At 43.5% G+C, this 20,647-nt stretch overlaps 1 protein-coding gene across 1 annotated transcript; it reads right to left on the reverse strand.

The window, feature by feature from the left end:
- Window positions 1-179: 179 nt before the first annotated feature.
- On the reverse strand, window positions 180-10,400 carry LOC308521753 (glutathione S-transferase A2-like). Its single transcript, XM_081094847.1, has 6 exons — window positions 10,060-10,400; window positions 7,192-7,243; window positions 6,232-6,364; window positions 3,680-3,821; window positions 1,324-1,455; window positions 180-449 (listed from the first exon to the last, which is right to left on the reverse strand). Exons 1-6 carry the CDS (start codon window positions 10,216-10,218, stop codon window positions 327-329), a joined length of 741 nt encoding a protein of 246 aa, XP_080950973.1. The 5' UTR covers window positions 10,219-10,400; the 3' UTR covers window positions 180-326.
- Window positions 10,401-20,647: the final 10,247 nt, after the last annotated feature.

Raw genomic sequence — 20,647 nt, forward strand, 5'->3', positions numbered from 1 at the left:
TCACCTTATGCTTTAAAACTTTTGAATTAGCCATTTTTGCCATCAGGGTGAAGTTCTTGCACAGAGATAATAAAGCCCTTCAAAATCCCATACTCTAGCAAAGAGAGACACAATCGAAGGAGACTGAAAATCTGATTTCATAATGGATCATAATAACCAAGAATAAACTATAACTAAATCAGCTCATAGAAGTTTATTTTTTGATAACTTGGGAAAAACTTATTATTCTCACAAGATCCGAGGTCTACATCTAGGTAGAGCGTTTATCTGTTGGACAACTTCAGTAGATTGCTCCTGCATGTGCTAGGAATCCATGCCTGCATTATTTAAATCTTGAAAATCTCCCTGGCTGCTTTTACTGCTTTTGCATCTATGGGAGGCTTCCTCTGACTGCTGGGCTGCAGAAACTTCTTCACAGGAGGGAGGTTGCTGATCCTGGTTTTCAGGGCCTGCAATGCACAAAGCACAGCCTCAGATGGAGACACAACACCCAACCCTCATTACACAGGCAACGGAATCAGAGACCCTCCTAGACAGGACCAACGGAGTCCCCTCCATCAGCACCAGCAGGGGGCTGGGAAAGGGACACCCAGCAAGACAAGAAGATAAGAGGAAGGAAACACAGCTCAGTAGCACTTTCCCCAGAGACAGGATTCAGTTCACAGTCTTCTTCCCACATGGAAATCCTGTGGATTCTCACTCTTGTGCAGACAAGGAAGACTAATGAGTCTGTCAGAGCAACACAGGTAAAGGCTCCAAACTGGAGAAATGAATATGTGGGACAACTGGGCTGGAACTGAAGATAGAAAATATAGAAGGCCAACCATGTGGACAGGCAAAAGCAATCTTTCCTGTGAGAGAGAGAGAGACAGAAAGAGAGAAGGGGCTGTGGGGAGAGAAGCACAGTGTCTGAGAGAAGGAGCTGGAGCTGAGGGAAGGAAATCAGAGGAAGGAGATCTGCTCCCACAGACTCAGGTAAGAGAGACGAGGACACACGGGGGAGGAAGGGAATCCCAGAGAAAATGAGGACAGATACTGCATGAACACGGCTGGGCACAGAGACGCTGAGCCCTGGGTCCCGCTCATTGCTCTCATTGTGAAACACAGACTATTCTCATTGGGGCAGCATCCACCTCCAATTTCCTTGGCAAAACAAGATTCTTTTCCTGCCTCAGAACAGGGCCTATGAGCAAATTTTGGAGACCTGGGGGCAGCGGGGGGTGCACAATGATGCGATCATAACATGGTCAGTCCAAGAGCCCAGATATTAGATTCCAAGATGGGAGATGTGGGTTCCCTCCCCAGGGCTATGAAAGGGGTCACCTTCAACAGCGGGAAGTTGGCCAGAAGGCTGGGGTCAATCTCTTCAACTTGGTAGATAAGTTCAACCAGGTGAATGTCAGCCTTGCTCAGCCTGTTGCCAACCAGGTAGTGTTGTCCATGGCTCTTCAACACCTGGTGAATTGGAGGGAGCAGGTTATGAACACAGGTGCACTCAGGCTGGGTCCCCCTGCTCCTCCCAGGTCTCTCCATCCCGGTTTCCCATCTGTGCTGTCTCACTGGACCGGTGCAGAGCATCAGACCACATTCATCTCCCCTCACTCAATGAGACAGAGAGAAGCAGTCTTTGTTGATCCTTCCTCACCCCTCAGCTGAAGCCCAGGCAACCATCTCATTCTCCCATTCCCACGTCACTGGGCTCCCTCTGTGCATGTTGGTCTGGCCAGGGCTTGCACTGACTGCACTGTGTTTCTATGTGCTACACGCCCGGAGGCCTCAGCAGCTCTGAGATTTCAGGACTTGTCTCTCCAGGCTGTTCTCTCTCTCTCCTTTGGGCAAAGACTCCATCTTCATGACATCCTTCCTCAATCCTGAGGACACTATTTCAGAGTCTATATTTCTCCTCTTGTCTGCTCGTCTCATTTCCAGGTCTACCTATGTAGGATCTGAAATAATCCGGGAACAATCTGAAGTCACCATTTCTCTTACAACATTGTCTCTTACACCTAAGCCACCTGTGCCTCTCAATAACATTGGGAGAATTTGTTACAATTCACATGTGAACTACTTAAGGGTGATTGCAGTTGTCTGTAACTTACTTTTAAATGCATCAAAAAATAATGTTTGGCCCTAACTGGTTTGGCTCAGTGGATAGAGCATTGGCCTGCGGACTGAAGGGTCCCAGGTTCTATTCCAGTCAAGGGCATGTACCTTGGCAGCTGATTGATGTTTCTCTCTCATCGATGTTTCTAACTCTCTATCTCTCTCTCTTCCTCTCCCTAAAAAAATCAATAAAAATATATTTTAAAAAATAATGTTTGATTACAGCAGAGGATGCTGGGGAGATATATGATTAAGCAAACATAATTATAAAATGTTAATTTTTAATCTAGGTACTGGGTATATATGAGTTTATTGTACATCTCTTTCAACTTTTCTGTTTCAGTTTTTTATAATTAAATATTGGAGAAATATGTGATGCTTATTAAAATCATTGCAGCAATGTGGAAATCATAGAGAAAAAACACATGTGGACCACTGACTAAAGATAACATTTTGGCAAATACGCTTTCAGACTAGATAGATAGATACGAATGGATAAGTACTTAATGACTACAATAAAATATCAAATGTTCTCTTGTTATATGCATTTTGCATTCATGTGATCATAGGACTCTTTATTTTCATGGGATCATGGGGCTCTTTATTCATGTGATCATGGAACTCTTTATTTTCAAAGTATAGATACACCTAAATTGCAATATCTATTTAGGTTTTCATCATGTGAAATGTGCCTAAACTCTTAGCACCACAAGGACCAGTAGAGTGTACTAGTATGTTCTGATTAATACCAAATTCTTTCCACTTTGAATAGAACCTCACACACAATATTTGTTGAATGAATGAATGATTTAATACTTAATAAAAATAAGTTCCCCAGTATTAATCTTTTTACTTCTATGTAAGCCTCCTGTATCTCTTACAATATTTTTGTTGTTGTTCATGATTTTATTTAGTATGAGTCCAGGGTGTTTTAATCTGAAATACTCTCCTTTTACCTTCAAAGAGAAGCATTAAATAATGTTATGTATTATGTATATTGATGGAACTTTATTCCTTAGTTTTGCATGACTTTCCTCAAAAGTTTGAGAGCCATGCTCACAAAATGTGTAGATTATTTATTCCTTAAGATCTTTTTATCTGTTTCTTCCTCTCCATCCCACCGCCTTTCTCTCTGTTTAGATACATGTCATCCATCCCAGAAACACTACCATAACCTCCTGGTTGGCAGTTGGGGTCGTGTTGCCTGTTGTCAGCATATTTTCCAGTGAGTTGCTTCCCTCGTGCTCCTCTTGGATGAAAAGCCCCTGCATGGTGCTCTGCAGGATCTACTCCAATCGCTAGTGTGGCTCTAACTGTGGCCATGAAATGCCATCAAATAGAGAATTCTAAATCGGGTCCTAGGAAACTGAACTTTTGCTGACAGATTATAACTTGGGTATAGCAGGTACATGTCCTCCCCACAGCTGATTTTGATAACATCTCTGGAGAGCCAGGGTGCTCCATCAGTAGTCAGGAGGGCCCATTGGAAGTGAAGGTCAAATCCCCAGGACTGCCCAGACACCATTTCTCTTTGTCCTCTAGTCTCAGTTCCCCAAACACTGAACAGCCCACTTACCTTTTCAAAGGCTGGGAAATAACGATTTGTTGTTCTCTCTCTGATCTGGGTCATGTTGGCATCTTTTTGATCGGGTGGGCATAGTGGTAAACGCATGGTCATTTCATACAAATCTGCAATACCTTCTGAATACATATCAATCCTGAAAGACAAAAATGACCCAATTGTCAACTGTCACCTGCCTTACATGTTATAGTTTAAAAATGTAAGAGAATGGGGTATTGGGAGGTGGCAAAGGGATTCACCTCCATTGGGTGCACTTTTCAAAAATATATTTCTTTATTGATTTCAGAGAGGAAGGGAGAGGGAGAGAGAGGGAGAGAAACATCAATGATGAGAGAGAATAATTGATTGCTGCCTCCTATATGCCTGCCACTGAGGATCGAGCCCACAACCAGGGCATGTGCCATTGACCCAAATCGTACCCCGGACCTTCTGTCTGCAGGCTGATGCTCTATCCACTGAGCAAAAACAGCTAGAGCTGGGTGCATTTTTATATACCAGTCATTCAGCTATGATTTTCTCTTAACTTTAACATTTCATATCAAGGTGGTTATCTTCGTCTAAAATTTTTGTTATGCCCATGACCAAATATACTGACAGAGAACATCAGTGAGGCGTCCAGAGTCACAGGCATAGAGAAATTGCTGGAGTCATTGCAAGTACCCAGGGAGATGCTACCTAGGGTTTGCCATCTCTGCTGTGATTGGTTCTGGGCACAAACTGCTTGTGATCCATAAGGCTAAAGGCTGCCACCTGAGGAATCAGCAGAGAGTCCCTGGCACAGACACCTCAGTCATGTCCCTCTCCCTCTCTCATCCTGTTACACCACCCAGGCCCATAAATATGCCCAATATTAGCAGTTCTTCCAATGAGTTCCCATAGAACACAGTTCCCAATCTTCTCCATGTGCTGTTTCTAAATTTTGGCCATGCTTGCACTGCTCAAGACTCCACCTAAAACATCCCCTGAATGGGTGCGATCCTTTATATAGTTCCAACCAGTGCATATTATAGAGGAGTTTTTTTCTTTTGTTCTAAACTGGGTTTTCTATTCAGTAGTTTTTAGTATATTCTGAAATCATCATCACATTCTCTCATTCCAGAACATTTCTTATCATGCCCAAAAGAAATTCTGTGCTCTTGACTGTCACTTCCTATTTCCCCAAAACTCCTTCCCCAGGAGATCACACAAGTACTTTCTGCTTATATGGATTTGAATGTCTGGACATTTTATATGAATGGAATCATTTTATATATGGGCTTTTGTGTGTGGTTTCTTTCATTTTGTATACTATTTTAAAAGTTCATTCATGTTGTCACCTACATCAGAATTTTGTCCTCTCTATGGCTAAATTACATTTCATTGTGTAAATATTGCACTCTGTTCATTCATTCACCAGTTGATGGACATTTCTATTGTCTCCACTTTTTAAATATTGTGAGCCCGGCTGCTATGAACATTTGTGTGCATGTTGGGGAAGGTCCTCAAGAAGATGTGAGTGTCATTTGACCCACAAGCTGGACCTGGGCAATTGGAGGCTCCCCAATCCCTCCCCTGTGCTTGGAATGTGCTCTCCACATGCCTTCCCCAGGACACAGCCTTGGGATAGGAATGTGGTGATAAGACCATCTGGACTTGGTATGTAACCCAGTTAAGGCCTCTATATAACCTTTTAAGATCCTGGAAGGTGGATTCAGAAAACTACTCGTCTTGTGGTCATGAACAAATTTCCTTGTTTATTAAACCTGCCACCTACCAATAAGGACTGGAGGCCCTTTTTCTTCAGTCTCTCCCTGCCCTTCACAGATGGGAGCCAGTTTCAGATTTCCCCTGAGGGCTCCCAAGGAGGTCTATGAAGCCACAGTACAAGGTTTAGTGTGGATGTAGTGTTTATTATCTTGGGAACATACCTAGAGGTGGAGGTGCTGACATAGGATAAGTCTATGTTCAACATTTTGAGTAAGTGTTACCAGTTCCTTACAAGTTTGTTTCAATCATGTGGTTCCCTCTCAAAAAGAAGGAGAACACCCCCACCCCTCCCAGATGTAGCTGCCTTGAATAAATCTGGCTGCTTCATTAAAAAAAAAATAATAATGGTCTAAGTAAACTGGGCCTCTTGAAAACCTGCCTCTGCTACCCCTTGTCGAGTTCAGTCCATACAACGGGCTGGTGAGTTAGATTCCTGATAACTGTGCCTGTAGTTTCTGGAACTTGAGAATGAGCCCCCTTGTGTCCTTTCCTCCCCAGTCTTTTCTTTAAAGGCCTGAGCACCTGGAGTCATGACTCCACCATCCTCCTGGCTTCACGGTTCACCGGTGTTTGGAGAAGTCTGTCACTCCCTGTGCTACCTCTGTGGACTGAGTCTTCCTTTCTAATCCCACTGCTTGATTCCGCTTCAAGTGGAATCCCTCCTCCTCATGCTCCCTGCTGGGCTGGATCTCCAAGGCTCATGCTGCTGTTGGTCATGATCCGCAACACAATCCTGATCATTCAAGGAAGAATCTAAATTGTTATTAATTGTTGATGAAAAGCACAGAAAAAATACCTACAGGGCTCTCTCCTTTATGTCCGTCCCATAGAGGTTGTATTTGGCAGCAATGTAGTTGAGAATGGCTCTGGTCTGTGCCAGCTTCATCCCGTCGATTTCCACCATGGGCACTTGCTGGAACATCAAAGACCCATCTTTTGAAAGAAGAAAGAAAGAGTAGAGTCAAATGTCTAATGGATCACAGTCTTTTGAGATGAAAACAAGTTTGTTGAAATTATCAGGTAATACTTTAACAAAATGGCATTTTGTTCCTAGTTTTTTACAGTCCTTTTTCTTCTCAGTCTGCTTTTTATTTTTTAACTCACTATTTTATTTATTTACCTTTTTATTTCCATCAGATACATGGTAGCTGCCTGTATTTTTTGTGATTGATTTATCTTTGTGTATATTTTTAAAAGAAGCTGGAGAGAGGCTGCAGCAGGCTGCCAGCCCGATGGTATTTCAAATGGGAAGTTCCCACAGTAACTCTTGTGGTGTTCATGGCATTTAAAGGAGGTTTTGAGAGAGATTTTTATGTAGGGATCTCTTTCCCTGACTTCAACATCTGCAATATTGCTAGGGCATTACCTCGCAACAAACCATAGAGATAATTCAAAGCTACTGCTGGGCCTATTTCTACTCTCTTCACCCTGATGCATGTGTTTGAGTGTCGGAGGATAGGTGGGGTCCTGAGCGGACACAGCGCCTCACAGCGGGTGCAGAAAGGAGGAGAAGCAAGGAGTGGGCATTCCAGGTCACAAGGGATGAATCCCTGGTGAATATTCTGAGTTCTAGGCCTTCCTAGCCCTGAGTGAGTGGTGAGACCTGCTCAAGGAGCCCCGCCCTTACACTTGAACTACTTTTCTTCCTCTTTCACCCACCCTCCATCTCCCACCATGCACACTCTTAGGCATTGCCTGGTGTTCAAACCTCACTATTGCATTTATTCCCTCATCAGAGGAATTTAGATACATTGTCTTACCATTTCTTAATTTTTCCAAGTCTTCTGGACTTTCCAAAAATTGCTCTTCAAACTAGAATCAGAAAGAGTAAAGGAGTTCTGTGATTCATTCATTACAGAACTTTGAGCATTACAGAACTTTTAACCTTAAATGACCTATCTGGTACATCATATGGAGGAGGTAAGATTCCTGAGTTTGGCATGGTACACAGAGGAGTACAGTGATGCCATTTGGAAATTCAGATTAGAGCCATCAAGAACAGAACATGAAGCAAAATAAGCCAGTCAGAGAAAAACAAGTATCACATGATCATGTCGAATCTAATGAACAAAATAAATTGATGAACAAAACAGATCCAGAGACACTGAAACATGCAATAGATGGATGTATTTCAGAGGAAGTGGCGGGTGTGGGGGGCTGGAAGAGTTTGACCAAAGAATTTATATATGCTTAGCCCATGGACAAGCAATAATGCAGGGAAGGCCTAGGGAGTGGGTGGGAGCAAGGTGGAGGGGGTTATGGGTGGGGGGTGGAGGGGGGGTAGGAGAAAACATCTGTAATACTTTCAACAATAAATATATTTTAAAAAGAGGACAGAGCATGGCTTGCAGCACTTAACTGCTCACACTTGGAGGTTTTTACATCTGTCACCTGCTTTTACATCTGTCAATGGTCAGGCCATGATTTGGGAGGGGAGTGTTATCACAGGGAAGGGACTGGGAAGTTCTTGTAGTTATGGAGTTTTGATATCTCAGGAAAGCCTTTCTCTCCATATGAGACAGGCCAGGAAATTGTGTGTCTACCAGTGTGGAATATCCACGGGCCCATAACCATCTAAGATGCTGTCACCAAGGTGACAATTACCTCATTTCATTCCATTTTATAGTTTAAAAGGAGTATTTTATAATAAAAGTTTTGATCTTTAGCTTGATCAGTGGAACAGTCTATTGTGGATCTACATAATTCCATAGGGGAAGACCTGATAGATAGTGAGTTATGTGTGCAGGGATTTATAAAGCTTCCAGTGCAAGACAAACATAAAGGATGGAGAATGGTCATGAAGGGAGGGTGGCCAAGGTAGGGTGGCATTGGCTGGTGTGATGTTGCTTGTGAGGCTAACGGAGATGAAAATGATTGTAAAGATCAACCTTTGGTAGCACAGAACCCAGGAATGCTGACCAAGATCCTTACCCCACAACCTCTTCAGTAAAGCTGGGATGGAGTAGAGGAAGCCTGAGATGTTCTCAACATCACCTCCTAGTCACCCTCCTGTGCTGAACTCATCCTGCCCACAGGCTCTGAACACACCCCTGAATCCCAGAGCTGAAGTCGGGGTGGGTTCATGGAGAGAGAAAAAAAAGCTGCATGGCACTATTTGTATTTTTTGTGTACTTCCTCACTGTTGAAATTAAGAAAGAGTCAGGCTCAAGTCCCCAAGTCTTCATGAACCAATGAAGAAAGTATAATCCTGGCTCAGGTAAACATGTTGTTATGAGGCTGAAGGGAGCACAGTAAAGCTCCTGTCTCACCTCACCTGAAACCTCCTTTACTGTTCTGATTTGTGGGACAACATTTCCTGAGTTCATCCATGCCTCCCTCCTGAAAACCCTCAGAGTTGCTGAGTCACTCTGATGTGGACTGAGAGAAAAGTGTTTTTCTCATTGACACCTCCAGAGGGCAGAGCTCAACAGATGCCAGGGAAACCTACCAATTTTCCATGCAGGACCTGGCATTTTGACACTGTAAATCAAGCATGTCAAACTCAAAGGCTAACTCGGGTCAAATAAACAAGGTTTAAGTTTATGTGGGTCACAAAAAAACAAGCTTCCATTTTCATAGAAACGTAGGTTTATTTCCATAGAGACATGCTGAATACAAAGGGCTGAAATAAAAGACTCATCATTAACATAAAATAATAATAGAACATTTTAAGGAAAATTAATATTTTTTCTTGAACATTAACTTACCAGACACTGAATAACTGCACAAATTAATAAGCGTAACGCAAATAAACTTATTTTTCTTGTTCCTTTTAATCACCTACTCACTTGTCTGCATCCTGACTGGAATGTAAGCTTCCTGAGGGCAGGGACCTTGTCTGTCTGGTTCATCCGTGTATCCCCAGAACCAAGCACAGAACCTGGCACTTCAAGGTGCTCAACACAATCATGGCTGAGTGCATGCCTTAAATCTTTAACAAGCAGCTTGTTATAATCTGCTCCTCTCCACTTTTGTGGTTATATCTTAATTTTAATTACATTACACTATAATATTATCATTTTTATCTTTTTATTATAAAAATTACTACTATGTACAAAATGAAAGTACAAATATACTCTTTGTATCCATTATCCAGCTACAATCATTATCACACAAGCCAATCTTGTGTCACCTAGATGCCCACCCACTCTCCCTAGCTTGTGAGAATTTGAAACAACCCATATACTGTATCATTTAATACTTAACTCTTTAATTTATATTCCTAAAACATTAGATTTATTATTAAAATAACCACAATACCACACATAACTAAAAAATTAGCAATGATTTTTAATATCCTCTAATATTCAATCAATACTTGTATATGTGTCATAAATATTTTACTGTTTATTAAAATCAAAACAAGGTCCATAAGTTATGTTTAGTGGCTGTTTCTTTTATTTCCTTTAAAATGTTCTTTCAATTTTTCCTGTACTCTGACAATTGCAGGATTTTTAAAAATTTTATTGGTCAAATAGTCCAATTCCTTCATAATATGTATAGTATTTTTATTTAAGGCAAAACCATTCACAGGCCATCTAGTATGAAAGTCTCCTAGCTGATGTGAGAAAGCACTTCAACACAGTCAATTTTGGATTCAACTTAAGATGACAGAACTCAGAACCCACCTCGACTCCAGCTGCAGCCAGGAGCCACCGGATGGGCTCCATTCGAAGTCGTCCATTCATGTAGTGAAGCTTGGGCTTCCCAGCCATGTCGCAGCCTCCTGGTTTCTCTAAACATGAGTGAATGCATGAATGAATGCATGCATGAATGAATGAAACCATAGAAGCAAATGGTATTTTATGGTGTACATTTGAACAGAAGGGGGAGGTATGTGCTTTCTTAATGGTGGAATTGGTGGAGTCCCATAAGGTCTTCCTTTGCCCATATTCTCACCCAGTAGTGGCCATTGGTGTCAAATTGCACCAAGAAAGTCTCAGGTTGCCATTTGTCCTCACTCTGAGGATATAAACAGAGCAGCCTGGATCCCACACAGGAGAAGCAAGCCAGTGAGGGGCCTTGAAACCAGAGGACTTACAACAGGGAAGAGGACAAGGTCCTCGGAGCAGAGTTAGTCCTCTGCTCTTTGGCTGTCGTGCTGCTCTTGTTCAAATGCATGAAGTGGGGCTTAGTCCTGGCCTGATAGTCACCAAAACCTTCTAAGTTCTCTCCACACAAGAAGAGGTTCATTCCTGTTTCCTATTGCAATTCTATATTTTTCCACTGCTGGATGAATTTTATTTTTCATTTAGAAAATGGATGTTAGTGCATTACCTGTATAGTACATGGAAAGGAACTAACATGTTTAGTGTATATCACATAATGGACACTTTCTAATTTTTATCCTTACTTAATCTTGGTAAAAATGACTTGAGGTAGATCTTGTTGTTATTCTAAGTTTATAGTTGGGGGTTCTGATGGCTATAGAGATTAAGTAACTGGCCTAAAATAAGTGGTAAACCTATCATTTGAACACACTTAAGAAATATTTACCTAATTATATTGGACACCAAAGTCTTGGAGGTTCTCTAAAAGAGTATTTTGTAAACTATGGATTGTGATCCCTCGGTGTGCTGTGAAATCAGAACAGTGGGTTCTGACTAGCATTTTCGATTTGAAATATAATAGGAAATATCAGTGTGCCATATGTAGTAAGTCTAACTACATACATACTAAATAAAATTTTACGTTTAGTTACACTAACACAGTGTATGAGTGTGCATATGTGATTGTACGCTCTGGTTTATTGTAAAAGGTAAGAAATTCATTAGTCTGGGGTCAGCGAAAGAAGTCTGACAGCTGTTATTGCCCCTTTTTAAGGTTTCTTTGCACCACTGACATTTGGGGCTGGATAATTCTTTGCTGTGGGGGGCAGTCCTGTGCATTGGAGGATATTTACTATAGCAGCATCCCTGACCTCTACCCTCCAGATGCCAGTAGCATAGTGCCCTGTCCCTCTCTCCCATCATGACAACCCAAAATAAAATCAGGGGCAAAATCACCTCTGGCTGAGCACCACTGCTCTGTTCCAAGCTGGGACAGCAGCACACAGGTGGGAGGAGCCAAAGAGAGCTCCTCACATAATGACTGGGAAATTCCAGCAAAGGTCTTGGGCAGGTTTTAGCAGGGATGTGAGTACAAAGGCACAGGAGTCATTAAAAAGCAAAGATTTGCTCTTCCCAAAAGCAGCCAGAGGTGACCTCTGAAAATGGTTCACTATTCACTGGACAGAAAACCTCACAAAATCATGCAAACCAAGAGGGTCAAATCTTTGTGCTCATTGCTACACACCAAAGAGAGGGTATGATTTGCCAGCTAGCTAGTTAGTGATAAAGTCTAAATTAGACCCAATTCTCCTGACATTCAGACTAGTTTCTCCGTATTATTCTACTAATATATTACCGAATTTTCACAGCCTGCAGAAATCAGTTTCTTTGTTGCCCTAAATAAGTGAGTTTCCCGAGAAGTAGTCGTAGTACACAGTGTGTTGAGCACAGTTCATTGTTCAACAGGCCATTTGCTCAAAGTTCAGTACACTCTCCATGTGACATGGCATGGGCAGATTTCTCAAAAACCATTCCTTTTTGTTTGTTTGTTTGTTTTGTTAGGATTTCCCTCATAAGCCTTGCCATTTACAATCTGGAACTATGGAGTGATTAAATTATAAGCTGGGATCATGGTGATGAAGTAGCCAATCCTGATTACAAAACACAACATTGTGCTATTTAAATGGAACTATCAAAGCAGTAGAACTTTCCACATAATAGAAACACAATGGTTATGCCAAAAAGCTTTGGCAAGGTAGCCCAGAGGAATATTTAACTGGGCGAATAGAAGGAATTTGCAAATCCTCTGTCAGACTGGGAACCTCACAGATCAAGAGAAGCTTAAGTTTGTCTAAGACGTAAACCCAGAGGCACTTGAATCCTATTCTAAAGTCCCAATACATTTAGATTCACTAGCCAGTTTGAGTCTTTTCTTTATAAGAAACCCTTCCTACTCTTTGCTCCAAAAGCATTAAGAAGGCAGGGGAGGAGAAGGAGGATGAGAGGAATACAGAGCGTTGGGGTGGGCGGTGAGGAGGAAGAGAAGGAGCAGGAAGAGATAGAGGAGAAAGAGAGATAAGGGTTTAATCACAAAGTAACTCATATAAACAACAAGCTAATATAAGAATTCACCTATGGAGGAGTAAGTTCAGATTTTGACTGGCAGGCATTGCTGCCAATTGGTTTCCCAACAGGAGGTGTCAGTTCAAGAGGCACAAAACCATTGTCATATATTTCCTTCCCGTTGCTCAATGTGTGTCCCTGCCACATTTAAATTCAGTACCAGTGTGTGTTGTCTACTGTATGAACACACTAATGCATCATTCATAATGGCAAAGCGATTTTAGTGTAAGCTCACATGCTCTCCCTGGAACTACAATGGTTGTATTTTCACATTACCGGTAATAATAACACTCTTACTTTTCCCATATTATCAAATTCTCTGCCTTCATTTTCAAAATTCTTGATTATTATTTTCCTTTAAAGACCTGGCCTTGAGGATCTAATAAATAATGCTTGAATTGTCTCCTGAAGACACAAAGAAGGCACAATAAGAACATAGAGTACCCACATAAAATAACACATTCTAAAAAAATTTCCAAGTGAAATGGACACAAGAGAATTTATAGAGATGCGTAAGGTCAGTACTAACCTATTATGTTCACGCTGTCTCTTAGCTCAGCTCCTCAAGGTCACTGCCTAATATCTGTGTTAGATGCTTAAATATTTTGACAACCCTCTCCCTCCTAAGGGGGTGGAGTCCAATAAGGAGCAGTCACTCCCACAGCCTCCAGCCTCCACAGAGCTCAATACTAGACCTGAAAGCAAAGGACAACTCAACAATGTTTCATTTCAAGATTATCCATAAATGCACAAGGAAGGGATTTCAGGTGTATTTGGTTGCCCAATAGGTGCATGGGAACCAGGTTTCTATTAACACTGCTGCTTATGTAGGATTTCATGAAATTTGCTGTAAAGATGGAAAATCTTATGGGAAAATGTGTCACAGGAGGGTAGTGTCAGAAAAGAGGATAAGAAAGAGAAAATAAAGAGACAGCAATCTAAATTCATAACAAGGACTGAATGATGAATACTGTTGCAACCCAAATTCTCTAGGCCCAAAGAATCCGTCTGAGTTATCTAGCAGTGGACAGGAGGAACTCAGCTGCCTTACCTGGGCCTTGTGTAGACCCTTTCCTTAGAGACTACACTTCAGCATTTCCCTCTTGCCTCAGGACCCTTGCATGTGCTGCTTCTTTTGATTGGAACGCTCTCTTGTCCCTACTCTCAGGCATCCTGTGCTTCCTCTGTCAAGTAGTTATGACCTTATCTGTTTAATATCTGTGTGTCTTTCCCCACCCTCCACCTCCATTTACTGTGAGCTGCCAAGGGCCCATGACTGACTATAGTGCCTGGCACCACATGGAAGAGACGTCATAAGTAAAAATAAATACATATAAATATGTATAATGTATCTTTTTCTAATGAAAAATTTCTAACAGATATGAATGCAGAAAGAAGAGTATAATGGGCCTTAATGTACCTATCACATTACCACAATACTTGTAAGCATTGTTTTGAAGCTAATCCCACTGTATTGCATCAATAAATAATTTAAAATATATCTTTTAAACTTTAGTGAAATTATTTGTTACAGAAAAATTGCAAAAGTGGTGCAGAGTTCCCAAATACCCTTCCCCCAGTTTTGTCTCATATGAATATCATACATAACCACAGTAAAATGATCAAACCAGGAATCTGACATTGATACAATACTATTAACCAAACTCCAGATTTTACATGGGTTTCGTCAGTTTTTCGACCAGTGTCTTTTCTCCAGTCCAGGATTTCACACCGATTAGTTGCCATAGTCTCCTCCAATCCATATCTGCTTACCTTGGGGCTTTAGGAGAACACTGGTCTACTGTCCCTCAATATGGCTCTGCCTGATGTTTCCTTGTTGCTTTATTGAAGTTATATGTTATTTTTTGCAAGAATACCACAGAAGTTATGCTGCTCCTATCTTGGGGCATCACTTCCGGACATAACATCATACCCAAGACAAAATATGTCTTATTAACAATGAAGCTAACCTTGATCCTTTGACTCAAGCAGTGTCTGCCAGACTTGTCACCTATAATGTTCCTATTTGGAATTAGTAAATATTTTATAGGGAGGTACTTTGTGACTATGCAAATATTCTGTTTCTAAATGAGCTTTCACTCACCAACTTTAACATTCATTATGGATCTTGCCTACAGCAAATGTTACTATAGTGTTTGCTTAATGGTGATTTTCCTCATTCCTTCTACACAGAGCAATTGAAATTCTCTTGTAAGAAAGAGCTATCTCTTCGCCCTTATTTATTTACTCAATTATTTACTTATAGCAGCATAGACTTATGGATATTTTATCATAAGGGAATGATCTAATATTTTTAATACACATTTTATTGTTCCAGCTTTGACCTTTGGGAGATACTTCAGGCTCCTATGTCCTTTAAAACAAGTTTCCTCCCTTTATGGGTAATTCCATATATTTTCTGCCCCAAAGATGTTTCAGGATATCTTGTGTTTCCTCTACCCCAATCCAGACTGGTCAAGCAGGGCTAGTGAATGTGCCCAGGAGGAAGGTTAGAGGCCCCTCCATGCCCAAGGCTGTAATTGGGCTGGAGCTCAGGGTGAGGAGGGATGTGAGGAGGCACCCTTGCAGGCATGGGAGTCACTGAAGGAGGTAAAGAAGGTGGTGATCCTCAGACTTGAATCTTAGAAAAACTGTTCCTGAAGTAAAGGGGATCATTTGCCTGTGTGCATCAAAGCCCAGTCAAATGCAGCAGGTTTATTAATTGAGGAAATGGCACCAAGCCCAGAGTCACAGGTGAGCAAATGCTCAAAGACCTGGCTCCGGATGGCTTCTAGTGGACACATCATGAAGGGGAAGAAGTCACTAATCATGATGACTAAGGGAGTTAGGGTGGTGGTCATGGTCATGGTTCTAATGATTGGCCGATGCTAGGGTAGGGGGTAGTTATCATTGCATCTGGTCCTGATGTCAGCCATGGCATTGCTCTGTCTGGTTTCACAAGGGTGTGGTTGGTGGGCTGGTGCTGCTTTTCTGGGTCTGGAGCTGAAACACAACTGAGGCCTCGATGTCATGTCTAGTTTGGCTGACGCTCTGTCTCTGTGGTCAGCAGAGAGGCTTTGTTCCTAAGATGGTTTGATGCTGACCAGAACCTCATTGATTGGAGGACTTAATGATTAAGGGAATGGACATGGGGGGAGAAAGAGGTAGGTGAGCCAGGGTGCAGGGTAAGCCAGTTTGAATCAAAGAGAAAGAAATGGCGTTTCTGCATGGTTACAAACCACTCTGTTGCAAGTAGAGAGCAGACCAGAGAGAGGGCAGTGAAGCTGCAGTTGGGGAGGTTACTGGGGGGGTGGAGGTGAGAAATCATGAGGCCTGCTCTCGGGCAGTGGAAGAGAGACAGGCATGGCAGTTGGGAGTTGTGTTGCCATGGCTCTGTGCCATCCAGGGGGCGGCAAGGAGAGGCAAGGCCCCTGTGTGGACACCTTGGCTGCCAGCGCTGCCCTGGCTCCAGGGAGGAAACGGAGAGGAAGAGGAACAGCCTGTGGAGCAGACTTTGAGTCTGGTTTCTGTGAAGCTGAGTTTGAGGGGACCAAGGAACAACATGCTGGACATGAGCTGTGGGCTGTCAGGGGCAAAACCCTGTGGCTTCAGAGCTGAAATAAGGTAACCTGGCCAGAGGCAGGGGCAGGGCTGTGTGCCCAGCTCAGAGCTGGTTTCTCCTGGATAACCTGGGAGAGAGGAAGCCCTGAGGTCTCCCAGAGGGAGAAGGAAAGATCCTGTAATACTGGTCAGTCTCGCTCATGACATGGGTTAAGTTCCTGTCAACTTGGAGGGCAACTCACATCCTCCTTCCCTGGGACATCATCCCCACCCCTTCCCCCCAAAGCAGACCAAGAGTAGGCAGCTCCCTCCCAGGGGACCAAAAGGGTCCCGTGAAATCAGCAGCTGAACTCCAGGGACAGGTGTCTGGGGCAGGTGGAGCGGGGGAGCTCTGTCCAGACCTTTCTCCTGGCACATGACCCGTGTACCTCTGCCTTCTGGACACATCCATCTGGCTGCCCCTCAGGCAACTCAAATTAACCAAACTGTTACCGAAAAACCGGACCAGAACCAAACAGCGCTCTGAGAGTTTGGAGTTACACTTTATTCACCACAGCGGGCTCAGGGAAATCAATCCAAATTCTAAGCAAAGCTACAAGCAGAACTTCCCTTTTTATGGAAGAGCCAGCCCTTTGTGCGCTTGCTGGCGGCGGCCTTGAAAACTACACAGTTCTATCAATTAAAAAATGCCCCTGGAATGGCATTCGGTGTTGTATCTAGTCTCTGGCCTACAAGGTCAGACAGCTAAGTTTATCTCCCCCATTATTCAAGCAGGCTAGGAAGCAAAGTTACTTTTTAAGAATAAGAGGCCGTCCATAGAATAGCAGAGAATTCCAAAAAGTAGTTTTACAGAATAGGGGTTTTCCTTCACAAAACCACAAACAGAAATGGGGTTTCCATTCTGAGATTGGCCCTGGTGGCCCACACCGTTGCCCAGGCTGGAAGCCTGTCATATCCCTGACCCGCTTTCTCCCTGCGAATCCCCATTTCCCCTTCACTCTCACTCCAACCCAGCTGCTTCTCTCCACACCAACCCATCTTTCAGTGCGGGCTGCCATCATCTCTCCTGCAATTTCCATAGAACCCTGCACACCAGACTGTGTCCAGACCTGGTCCCTGTGGTGCTGTATTTCATCTTCCAAGTGGCAGCCAAAGTGGTTTTTCTTTTCCTTCTTTTTGAGATAGAATTGACCTTCAGCATTATATTAGTTTCTGGATTACAACTTGATTCAATATATGTATATATTATGAAATGATGACCACAATAAGCCAAGTCAACATCCATGACCACACATAGTTGCAAATGTCTTTTCTTGTGATGAGAATTTTTAAGATCTACTCTCTAACAATTTGCCAATATAATATGCACTATTGTTAACTATAGTCACCACACTGTACATAATGACATCCCAGACTTATTTATTTTGTAACTAGAAGTTTGTACCTTTGATCCCCTTCGCCCATGTTGCTCACCTCCACCTCTAGCAACCAGCAATCTGCTCTTTGTAGCTGTACTGTGTTTTTGTTTTGTTTTGTTTTTAGATTCCACGTATGAATTTTATGGTGTTTGTCTTTTTCTGCCTCACTTATCCTATAGAATAAAGAGCGAATATGTTAATGGTCACCACACCATCATGCCGTGATGCCCCCACGCGGTTAACTACCGATCACCAGGAGGCTGCGTGCACAGCAGGCGTGTGCTGCAAGTCACACACAGGTGGGCAGGCACTTGACACTGCGTCCCCACGGGTGCTGGCCCAGACTCTGACAGGAGGGAGGAGGGAGCTGGATATCCACACCCAGGACTTGGCAAATAGTGATATTAAAATATTTCTTCTAATTAATTCCCTTTCAAAGTGCATGAATTCATGTACCGGGTCACTAGTTTCACTTAACATAATGCCCTCAAATGGGTCTAAGAAACACATTTAACTCTGTCACCTTCTGCTTTAAAACTGCTGAATTAGCCATTTTTGCTGTCGGGGTGAAGTTCAGACTCTTGCACAGAGAAGATAAAGCCCTCCATAATCCCACACTCTAGCCCAGCCTCCTTTCAGCCACGCTTCCTCCCTTACCCCAGGCACTCTCACCTTCAGAACTTCCTTCCCACCTCTTTGCTCTTCTTCCTTCACAGAAGGTGTTTGTTCATAGGTGTCTGTTCCCACACTTCTCCTCCCATCTGCCTCCCACCTCCCCACTTCTGGCTACCTCCTCCTCGCCTTGTAGGCCAATTGGAGTGTCGCTGCTGCTGGAAGCTTCCCCTGACATAGTTCCACAGATCAGGGCTGGGTAAGAGCTAGGTTTGGTGTCAGTCTGCCTGGTTTCAATCATGGCTCCAGAACCTGATACTGTGTGACTTGGGGTGAATGATTTCCTCTCTCCGTGCTTCAGTTTCCCCATCTACAAAATAAGACTATACTACCTACCTCAATAGTCTGTTGTGAGGGTTAAATGTGAAGTGCTTAGGTCAGGGCCTGATAGCAAAAGGGCTCTAATCATCACACTTCTGCCCCTGTCACAGTGCTTCCTAATTGTCACCTTTTAACCCCATTAGATTGCAGGATGCATGTGGGAAAATATGAAACCACATACATTTTAATGATTAACAACAGTTATCTCTGTGTTATAGAATCAGGGGTGGTGTGAGGAGGCCACCTGCATTTTGTCTTTCACAAGTTTTGTGCATTAAGCCTGGGCTATGTTTGAAATTTAGAAAAATTTAATATAATATTTTAGATAGGCAGTTAATTAAAAGAATCAGAAAACTCAATTATTTTTACATTATGGCTACAAATATATGAGATGTATATGTATGTGAAAAAAAATGGAAAGGAACACAGGTAAAGAAAAATAATGTGCGTTGGATTGGAGTTCCGAGATTGTAGGTTAGTGTGTTTTCTTGTAACATGTTCTGGCATTGAGGATCCAAGGTGACCATGGAGTACGTAGATATTACACTCCCTTTCACCCAGAACAAACTGGAATTATAACTGCCAGTAAAATATAGAGCTATCAACCTGCATAACCAACTGAGGACTAGCTGAAGACAAGCCTTATAGTCAAGGAGTTACAGAAGCCACATTGAGACTGGCAGGAAGGACAGAGATGCAAAAAGGGCTAGCCCTGTGGTGGGCAAACCATGGCTCATGAGCCACATGCGGCTCTTTGGCCCCTTGAGTGTGGCTCTTCCACAAAATACCACATGCAGGTGCACACGTACAGTGCGATTGAAACTTCGTGGCCCGTGCGCAGAAGTCGGTATTTTGTGGAAGAGCCACACTCAAGGGGCCAAAGAGCCGCATGTGGCTCGTGAGCCGCAGTTTGCCAAGCTACAGTTTGCTGACCACTGGGATAGCCCCTGCCCTGGCTGGTGTGTTCAATGGTTAGACTGTCAGCCCATGCACCAAAGGGCATGTACCTGGGTTGCAGGTTTGATCTCCACTCTCAGTTGGGGTGCGTGCAGGAGGCAACCAATTGATGTGTCTCTCTCACATTGATGTTTCTGTCTCTCCCCCCTCCCTCCTTCACTCTCTTCCACCCTTTCTCTAAAAATTCAATGGAAAAAATATCCTCAGGTGAGGATTAACAAGACAATTTTAAAAGGCTGGCCTCACTCCCACAGATGGAAGCTGATGTTCTGAAGTGATATGTCAGTTGCTAAGGTTCCCCCTGAGGAGCATGGGGTCTAAACCCCACACCAGGCTCTCAGCCCAGAGAGCCAGAGCCTGGAAGAGGCACCCACACAACACCTGGCTGTGAAAGTCAGCGGGGATTCTATCCTCAAGGGAGAGACAGCAGTCTCCTAAAAACACAGGTGCCCTTTTAAAGGGGCAACCCACAAAATCTCCTCTGCAGGCACTCACCCTGGGCTCCAGTGGAGGGAGGGTAGGGTGGACTAGAGTCCTATAAGGAGAGACTGGGGTTTGTGGCTCTGGGGAGAGAGCTGAGGGGACAGCTGCCAGGGTCCCTGTGCTGAGTCCCCCTCCCATACCACAGATGTCGATGTCATCTTTCTTGGGTGGAGCACTCTCCTTCATACAGCATCAGCCTGGGGGAATGCAATAACCCCACCCTCGGGACTCCCTGTTGCCCCACGCTTCAGAGCTCAACCCTGCTGAGGAGTCAGCTGCCTGGAAGGGCTGTAGAGGTCTGAGCAGACTCATGGGGTATCAGTGACTGAGTTTTGTGGCTTTGGGGCAGGGGCCACTCCCCCCGCTTACCCTTGAACCTGACTGGTGCCTCCTTCATGGGAAATCCGCTAGCCTCACTCTTTGGGCTCCCAGCAGCCCCACCTTCCCTATTCCTGATGGCTTCACCCTGCCAAGGTCTGGCAGAATGTGGGACAGACTGAGTTGTGTGGCTCTGGGGAAGGAGTTACCCCTCACTCACACTTTCTCCTAAGCCTGGCTGGCATCTCCCCCTCTCCTGACTCCTTGTGGCCCTGCTCTGCTGAGATTAGGCTCCTGGCAGATTCTGGAACAGA

The sequence above is a fragment of the Myotis nattereri genome (assembly GCF_964212035.1).
Source record: "Myotis nattereri genome assembly, chromosome: 6".
Lineage (NCBI taxonomy): Eukaryota > Metazoa > Chordata > Mammalia > Chiroptera > Vespertilionidae > Myotis > Myotis nattereri.